At 39.6% G+C, this 10160-nt stretch overlaps 1 protein-coding gene across 7 annotated transcripts in view; it reads right to left on the reverse strand.

Moving 5' to 3' along the window:
* CDK8 (cyclin dependent kinase 8) overlaps positions 1–10160 on the reverse strand; it is a 180476-nt gene that overhangs the window by 53993 nt on the left and 116323 nt on the right. For 6 of the 7 annotated variants that reach the window (XM_006138901.4, XM_006138900.4, XM_025179387.2 and 3 more), the window contains one exon: positions 9419–9559. The exons of the other annotated variant lie outside the window; for it this stretch is intronic. In XM_006138901.4, coding sequence (XP_006138963.1) covers positions 9419–9559 — 141 coding nt within the window. Of the gene's footprint in view, positions 1–9418; positions 9560–10160 lie in introns of those variants that run through there. 7 annotated transcript variants of the gene reach the window in all.

Below are 10160 nucleotides of genomic sequence, written 5' to 3' on the forward strand. Positions count from 1 at the left end.
CTTAATATAAAGGGAGAGAGAGATGCTAGCAGTGCATTCTCCATGTGGAGGGTACAGGTGGAGTATCCTGTTTTGGAACTTGCTTCTGCCTTCCACCTCCTGTGGTCTACTGGAGTCCAGAATGTTAGCTTTCCAAGCATGCTGCAAAGCCTTTTTTGTTGCTCTTCTCTAAAATTGTTAAGGGAAGTATAGGCAAGAATACATATAGCAGAACACCAGACTTACATACTGACCAGTCAATCAGTACACAATCAGGCAGCAGAGACCAAAAGAGCAAATACCGTACAGTACAATACTGTGTTAATATAAACTATTAAAAAATAAAAGGAAAATAGAAGACTTTACCATGTAAAGAAACTGTTTCTGTGCTTGTTTCATTTAAATTAAGATGGTTAAAAGAAGCATCTTTCTTCTGCAGTAAAGTTTCAAAGCTGTAGTAATTGAACATTCAGTTGTAAACTTTTGAAAGAACCACCATAATGTTTTGTACAGAATATGAACATTTCAGAGTTACAATCAATCACCACTTGTGAAGTGTTCATAACTGACATTCTAGCATATATCTATAAACAGTCCTTTTCTTACTTTGTGATTTTAAAGTCTGGGATCAGCTCTCTGAGCATAGGACTACCACCTATAATATTAGACTTTATATTCCCTCTAGCTGCATTGTTATAACAAAATGCTCTTAACCATCACATTTAAATGCAATATGCTATTAAAGTGATAAAAGTCACTTTAAGACAAGTTCATTCAATTTAAAAGAAGTTCCTATTACTCTGCACATTACACACAGATCAATGGTAAACCAACTGCCTTTGTTTTTGATGTCATGACTGACAGCAGTTCAGAGTTTCAAATCAATATATGAACAGTTTACATCTAAGTGAACTTTGGCGTGTATATGCTGAAGTAATTTAGAAATATGTATCATAAAAGTTTACAAAAAGGGGAAGCTACATTTATGTTCTTTCAAAAATATTGCTCCTTAGGTAGTAGGCATCTTCTGCACGTCAGCTGCTTCTTCCAATTATCCCTTCTATGGATTCTATACTACAGAGTGTAGTGTAAGCCATATGTAGGCCTGCAGGGGTTGAAGTTCTATTCCTCTTAGCCAGACATGAACCCTGCAGGTGGAAACACCAGGTGTTCTTTATGAGACAGCCTTCATCAGCCGCAGCCCTATGCTTGCTAGCTGAGACCCAACTATGGGATAAATAACATGACCTCGGTTCTCAACCTCATGGGAATGCTGAGAGTGGCATTGAACCAGTGCGCACACACACTCAATAAACAGCTAAGGGGGAGTCCCACCCCTTATGACTTAGACCTCGGATGGTGCCCTGGATTCCCCCAGCTGGAGCTTTGTCCACTGCAGCCCTGGTGCAAGGTGACAGGAATGGGACTCCCTGAAGACTGCAGGGGTGTAAGCATTTCTAAGTGCCTGCTACTCTTTTATGCATTGCTCTGACTGTGCTTATTGATGTGTCACTTTGCAGTAGCTGTGTAACCATTTAGCAGTATTAAACCTGTAATAGTAGTGATGTAGTGAGATTAATAAAAACACATAAGGTAGTATATCTTAAAAGAGGGTAACCCATCACACTAACCTATCGTTCATAAGTTTGTTGAAGTCTACTTTTTTTGAAGTCCATTCTCCTTATTCTGGTGCACTTACATACCTAATTGTACTTCAGTATAATGCTACTAAAAGTTTTACTTTTGTAAACTACCTGAGATCTATCATGAACAGGTTGGAGGCAACAGCAAACATGCCATTTAAAACACCCTGGAGGGAGGGAGGGGCGGCAGAAGCAGGGGGTAGCGATGCTGTCCGGCGGCAGTGATCAGAGAGGGCAGGCGGAAGAACCAGGGCTGCACGGGGGGAAGGGGAGCTGGCCGGGGGAGATCAGGAGGAGGAGGACGGGAGAATAGGTTGCCAGAAGCAGGGCTGGACGGGGGCAGCGGGGTCGGCGGGGTCGTCAGGGGAGCAGGGCTGACCGGGGGAGATTGGTGGGGGGAACCAGCCGCTGGAAGCAGGACTGGACGGGGGCAGCAGGGCTGGACTAGAGAGATCGGGAAGAGAAAGGGGGGGAGCGGGACTGACCTGGGCACATGCAGACCCTACAGACCCTGGCAGATGAGTGAGTTTGGCTGGGGATTCCATTTTGCCCCCTCTCCCTCCTCATACCCTCTCTGGAGTGGTTGTGAACTGCCTGGCAGGTAGACACACTCACACAACGTGAGCATATCTACCAGCCAGGCAGCTAAGAACTAATATACCTAATTATAATAAAACGTACCTAATTAGAAAATACCAGACATTTTATATGTCTGGTAATTTCTCTCCCAGACAAAATCTTCAAATACCAGACTGTCCAGTACAAAACCGGACACCTGGCAACCTTACCCTTCCTTGCACCCTCCCTCTTAGCCAGGTATCCTACCCCCCAGTCTGCTCCTGCTCCTGCCTCCTGAAGTGCTCATGTGGCACAGGATCCCCCAAGCCCTGGCCCAGGCCGGGAGGAGGATGCAGCCGGGTGAAACACTGAAAATTTATTCATTTTTCATTTTTTTTAATGTGTGTTTATACTTTTGGGCTGCAAAAGACAGTACTGCCAAAAAAGAAAAGAAAAAAAAAAATGGGTTCCAACTAAAGTAAAAAGTTTGAGAAACCCTGATCTAGCCAGCTTTCTATCACTTTACAGTCCATTTATCCAATCCATATTCCCTTAACTTGCTGGCAAGAATATTGTGGGTGACCGTATCAAAAGCTTTGCTAACACTGGCACTGGGGGCTTTGGGAGGACCAGAAACAACTTATTTGAATATTCATCATTTGCTTATTGAATATGCAAATATGCAAATGAATGTTACAAGTCCTCCAAAAGTGCATGAATGGATTTACTGGTCCCCGTGTCAAAAAGTTTGGGAACACTTGGAATATCACATCAAAATTCAGGAGTGCTCCTGAGCAGAGAAGATAGGGAACAGTGAGGTCCAAGGATACAGTCCTGAACTCAGTCAGACTTTAGCAGCCCAGCCGGAACCATAATACGGGAGCAACAGTAGCAGCTTATTGTGGGTGGGTTTACTATGCTGCTGGGTTCAGGGCTCTGGTTCTCAGTAGAGAGAAAGGACAGTTGCCGTTAGTGAGAATATTTGCCATCCTTTGATCCATTATTGGCTTTGTCTGCCTCTTTCCTACCCACATGAGAATAAAGAAAATCAACTACTGTTCCTTTGCCTTTTAGAAGAAAAATACAAAAAAAGACTGTTTCTTCTCCCCTGTAGGTCTGGTATCCCCCACCCCCATCTCTGTACTACAGAAGGAGGAGAAAGAGGAGACAATGGGGTTACTGTAAAAATGGGAATAAGAATGGGAAAGAGACGTGAAAGCTGAAAAGAATGCTCAGAAAGTGGAGACAAAGGTAAAGAATAGGAGAGGGAATGGAATGAAGAGCAACTAGCAACCTGAGAAGAAAACAGAAGGAAAATTAAGTACAAGGCAAAATCACAGAAGTGTATGAGATGAGAGATAAAAAGGACAGCAAAAAACAAAACTGGAAATATTCAGAGAAAATAACTAGATAAAAACCAGACAGTGAAAGGTTAGGATAAAACCTTAAGAATCGATACAGAAGTGAAGGAAAGAAAAGGAACAAAAAAAAGCTTATAATTTCACAGATGTGGTAAATGTATTACAATACAACTCATTTTTATGTGTGGGTGTACACACATACAGTTTTGATTACATTCTAAATGCAAATTTCCATTCCTGCATGACTTCAGGGGGAAATAGCCATTTTTGGACCACAAAAATCACTGGAGGATTGGCTAGTTTAGCTCTCACACAAACAGCAACAATAAAAAGCAATTTTCTCAGCACTTTACGACATAAACAGAAGCTAGGTTACTGCCCAGACCCTAGGTGTTACCCTTGTAAAGAAAGAGTCAGGACTTGGGAAAACTGCAGGTGCAGGAAAACGACACATTAGGCCATTATAGTCTTTCTGCAGTATTTACTGTTCAATGCAGAAAATATTTCTATCATCATACATACCGCCTTTTAAAAGCTAGGTTTTAGCATCTTTCATTATGAAGGTTTCACAATATAAACTGATATATTGTTAATTGCTGAGTCTACAGTAAAACAACAGCTTCAACTTCAAGGCCTAACTACAGGGATGGACAATCATTTTTTTTTACCAGGGGCCACCCTGGAAGGGGCGGGGCCAGGACACTTCTGTGCTTCCCTGCCCACAGACCCTGGTCTGTAGGCAGGGGAGTGCGTGAAATCTTTGTCCTCTCCAGAGAGAGCTGCCAGCTGTTCTGGGATGAGACTTCATGCACTTCCCCCCTTGCCCCAGGTCAATCAGGGCCTGGGAGTGACGGGAGCACTCAAAGTTTGCCCCCAGCCTGCAAGGGAGCTCTGTATTTAGAATCACCTTGCAGGGCGGGAGGAAACTTTGCATGCTTCCCCCTGTCCCCATGCCCCAATTGGTGAGAAGTCTCTCGCTCCATGCTTTCTGGTGCACAGTGCTTAAGTCAACCACAAGAGTTGACTCTAAGCACCACATACTCCCCTGTCCCTAGGCTCTGACTGGCCTGGGGGCAGGAGAGCAGCAGGACCTCTGCAGGGCAGATCAACCCACTTGGCAGGCCGTATCCAGCCCGCTGAAGCTCTTTTGCCCACCCTTCCCTAACTAGGACCATTTAAATACTAAAACTCAGCTGGAGAAAAAACACTTTCCAAAGACAGACTTTTCCTTCTTCTTCAAAGCAAAATTTATCTGCCACACTATTGAAGTCTTAGAAAGTGGATTATTTGTCTTAGAACAGGCTGGCTGACTTAGTAAGGAGGGCTTTAAACTAAGTTTAAAGGGAGCAGGAAACAAAAGCACACAAACATGGAGAACTGGAAGAGGGATCAAAGGAGAGAAAAGAGAAAACACGGAGGGAAGGGGGCCCGAGAGGAATCAATTCCCCCAAAAATCTATTGGGAAAATAACACAGCAGGGCACAGATTATTCAATAATTCTTGGACTCTACTGGAAACGTGTTTTTAGTTCAGAAGGGAGAGAGGCTGTTCTAGACTTGACTTTGACAAGTAGGAAGGAACTAACTGAAAATTTCAAAATGGAAGACAGCTTAGGTAAAAGATCATGACATGATAAAAGTTCATGATTCTAAGGAATGGTAGGAGGGAAAAGAGCATACTAAACATAATGGATTTCAACAATGCAGACTTTAGCAAACTCAGGGGCTACGTCTACACTGGCCAGTCTTGCGCAAGAACATATGCAAATGAGGTGTGGTGATGAATATTGCCATGCCTTATTTGCATACTTAATGAGCTGCCATTTTGCGCAAGGGGCTTTTGCGCAAAAAGGAGCAGTCTACAGTGCTCCTTCTTGCACAAAAATCCCCTCTTGTGCAAGAGCTGTTCTGCTTGGCCAGGGAGTTGGTAGGTAACATCGCATGGGACACGACACAAGTCAAAGGCGAAAAATCAATCAAGAGATCAATTTTTAGACACACATTTTTAAGGGCACAAGAACAAAGTATCCCACTGTGATAGGAAGAATGACAAGAGACCACCCTGGAATAACCAGATTATCAATGATCTGAAACTCAAAAAAGAGTCCTACAAAAAGCAGAAGCCAGTTCGACTTATAAAATTTGAAAGTAAACAAACAAATACATAGAGACAAACTTAGAAAGGCTCAGGCATAGTCTCTACCTAGAGACATAAAAGACAAAAGATAACAAGAAAATTTTCTACAAATATATTACAAGCAAGAAGATGATCAAGGACAGGGTAGTTCCATTACTGAATAATAGGGGGAAAAAAGAAAAAGAAAAAAATGTGGAAATGGCAGAAGTGCTAATGTAACTCACACACCTAGCTAGTGTGGTTCACTGTCCCATGCAGTGGCACAGACCACAGCAACAGATAAGAACAATAGACCTCTACAGCATGGGCTGAGAGCCAGCTAGCTTTCAGCTCAAAGGGTAGAGGGCTCCTATACTAAGCTTCAGAGGTAGCAGGTTAAAATCCACCTGGTGGCAGTTACACTAAATCATTTTTTTATTTCAGCTAAAAAGGTTAATAGTGATTGGATATCTAACAGTGAATACCAGTGAAAATGAGGTACGACCAGAGGTAGTATTCCCTCTAACCTTTTCCATTCATGTGCAGAACACATTTTTAAATGCACTGAGGCACAGGCAAATGTGCACTACCAGTAGAAACAAAACCTAATTGAGGGTGCTCTGCTAATCAGCAGGACGACATTTTAATCTTTTCTGAGCAGCCTCACAAGCACACATCTTACAAGGAATGCTAATCAGAGGCCACAAGAGGGAAAGAACTAGCTACAAATTACTTAAAGTTAGATGTTTTCAAGACACCAGAGCCTGATGAAATATATTCTAAAATACTCAGAAGATACCCAAGCCATTAGCAACAATCTCTGAAAAGTCCTGGAATCTCTGCCATCTTCCATAAGACTGGGAAATGGCAAATATAGTGCTCACCTATAAAAAGGGAAATAAGGATAACCTGGGAATTACAGATCAATCAGCTTAACTTCAGTACCCAAAAAGATAATGAAGCAAATAATTAAACAATCAATTTGCAAACACCCAGAAGATATGGTGAAAATTAACAGACAGCACAGATCATTCCACAGTATAATTCCCTCATACCAGACTCCTCCTTTTCCATTTTGTAAGAAACAATCTAATTCCAGGCACGTCCCATTGACCTGACACAACCAAACCCTGTCCTTGCTTTAAATTAGGATAAGAGAAAGCTGTATACCAAATTTGGTGGTCATAGCTCTTATTTAAGATTCTTGAACTGACTCTCAAACAACAGACACACAATTTTCTCTGGTGATGAATGCTTTTCATTGATAATCAGAAACTGCATGTGAACATGTACAGTACAGACACAGTACAAATTTCTGTGCTAGAGGGGAGAGGGTAAAATGGGGTCCAGCAATGGCTTCTCCCTATCACCCTTCTAGTCCAAAACTGAGCTGGTCCTTCAATGCTGGGAGCACTTGCACCCAGGTGATGATTCCCCTTCCCTGTCAAGTGAGCTCAGGAGAGTAACAGCGGAGAGGAGTCAGAGAGACTTCAGCCAGCAGGGAAATATATAGTCCAAGCAGGGGCCTTTGGTGCTTTAGACATTTGAACAACTTTCTACAATTTTAACAGGGTTTTGTGCCCTGTGCTGATCAGCTGTTTAGTCCAACTGCTGCTCCCACTCCCTTGCAATCTCTTCACCTCAGCTTCATTACACACTCACTCCTCTTACCCTTTTCTCCCCTATATTGTCCCCCTCTATCCCATTCTTCCCTTCTTCTTTGCATATAACTTACACACACAAACTGTGGCAGCAAATACATAAAGGCCCATTACATTATTCACTCTGCTTATATGATGTATCCCTTCCCACATCATTTCTGCATTTTGTCTGTTTAAATTGTAAATTCTGCAGAGGAGCACAATATAACCCAAAGCTCGTGAAGTCCTTAGGAACTACTATTAAAAACATATCAAATAACTTCCTGGAAAACAAACCTCAGCAGTGTCCTGTAGGGAAAGCTTCTTGGGATGAAAAGGCAGCTCACTCTCCATGCCAATTCTTGGCCTTTTTGATCAAACTACTAAAAGGCATATGCAAATGGTGGTTTTTGCAATAGATCACCAAATAACCAGGATTGTGGCAATAACTTTTGGCAACTACCAACTTACATCATGTTCCAACCACAGAACTAGATGTGAAAGGCTCTGTCAAACTACCCGTCTCTCGAGCCATCCAGTTCACAATGAATGATTAAATTTTTTCACTCTGATTATATCAAGTTTTTTAAAATATTCATAAATATTCTTAAACTGTAGGGAGACAAATATTTAGCTTCTTGAAAGGTCAATTCTCTTTACTTACTTTACCCACTCTAACAAATACATTGAAAGATAAAGGAGCAAGCATACAGTTGCAAAAAAACACCCCAGTATATTTTGATTTGAAACAAGATGTTTGTAAACAATTCCAAGAATTGTCCTATGTATTTCTACATGCTTTTGAAGTTTACTCTTCTAGATAAGTCATGAAAAAATATTAATCACAAATTTTACAAGAAATCTGTTCTTGTGAGCACTGAAGCTTCTTTTTTTCAAGTTCATAAAACTGACATAGAATTGTAATATTGAGACAGTACAATTATTTACTTTCATCAACAAAGTTTCCTTACATTTTCAGTTCACTTAAATATCAGTTTTACATAGAGGAGAAAGCTGTTTCATCCATTTACACAGTACAATTGGCACTATTTTAAACATTTTCTAGGCAGAAGCACGGAAGATAAAATAACCATCATTAACTACATTTCGAAGAGGATTATTAGAGCTAGATGAAAGGCCTAAAAACTCACACTGCAGTAGCTATTACAGGGTTTAGCGCTTTAAATATAAATCAGCACTAGCACTGCAGGCATGTGCATGTGAAGGTCAGATTAGCTCTCCAACAGAAAGTATATACACTACTACTATGCATTATTAAAATTTCAGTGATTAAGAGTTAAATTATCATCTACAGTACTGTGTTCTTTTCAAACTATCTCTGAATGAGCTATTAAAAACCTCATTATATTTACTGGCTTTTAGAAAAAATAAATAAAAGATATAGAAAATTGTGCAATAAGAAAGAAAAATTTGGGATTTAATTCTGAAGATGGAACAGTCACATACACCATTTATTATTATTCTATGCAAAAAGTCATGAGGATATGTTCCAGAGGCAACTAAATATATAGTAAATGGAAAGAAGTGTTCATCAAGTTTAGATATTAACTCTTATTTGCTTGTGCTTGGATTTTTATCAAACATTAGCTCAGGCAGTCAAAGTTTCGCTTATAATGTATTTATGATAAACAAGAGCTATCTGCAAAATGCTTTTGAAGAAATCTACAGAGCAGTAACATTGGTAGCTTTTGAATAATCTATCACGTTTTATATGTGCAAATGCATATATTTATCTCCTCTGATATTTTTAACAGATAATTTTTTTAAAAAAGTTTGCATAACTTATTACTTAAAGTTACTAGCAGTCAAAATTTACCCCTAATTACATACAAATTCAATTCCTAATGACTTAGGCAAAATAAAAATGAATCAGATGTGTCATTTTTATAAGAGAGGAGCAGTCCAATGCATGTCAAATAATAGGCTTTACAGAGTATAAATCTATTCTTTAAGGTTTAGTGAAGAGTGTGTGTGAGAGGATAGTTACTCATTTACATACTTAGCACATAAAGGTCTGGTTGCTAATGACTATTGGTAAAGACAACAATCTTTCCTTTGAAATCTTCTACCCTGTGCTATTTCCCACTGCAAATCAACTTACCAAATCCCTGTGTAACACCCAGTTAGCATGCAGGTAGTGAATACCATCTAGGATCTGATATAATAGTGACTTCACCATTCCCCGAGGTAACTGAACTGGTTTCTTGTTTGCTTTAGAAGCTCTGTGAAACTTGATTATGTGCTGGAAGAGAAAATATCAATAGTAACAGGAAAAAATGTAATATTTTGATCTATAATGTTTTACAAAAAAAAAAAAAAAAGAGAAACCCTCAGGGATTCCTTATGTAGGCTTGCTAGTTGCTCTTTTAATTTATTTTATTGTAATACATTTTTAAACCTATGTAATGTAAAAGTTAATTATTACAAAAATAATGGCATCTAAAGTATTAGAATACAAAACAATCATTTTCTGATCAGAACGAATAAGGAATTAAAACTATACACATTAATCCCAAGGACATTTTTAAAATAAATTATTACAATTTTTTTAAAAGATTACCACCAATTTAAAAGTCAGTTTTCAAACCAATTTCTTCAATCTCGCATTACCATGGTAACTTATTAAAACTAAAAGAATACAACGCTAATCTCTTCTCATTGTATGCTGTTTATTCTTTGCATCTCAGCCAAATAATAATGAAATAGTCAGTTTATAGTCTATATCATTTTCTGGTTCTCTTACACTAGCAGAATGCAATATTTGGGTTGCAATCACTGCAAGAGAATAATTGAATCAAACTTTTCCCTTTAACATTTTAAAAATTCTCATTTACAATAGTTTG

Source organism: Pelodiscus sinensis, chromosome 1 (assembly GCF_049634645.1).
Source record: "Pelodiscus sinensis isolate JC-2024 chromosome 1, ASM4963464v1, whole genome shotgun sequence".
NCBI classification, from domain to species: Eukaryota; Metazoa; Chordata; order Testudines; family Trionychidae; genus Pelodiscus; species Pelodiscus sinensis.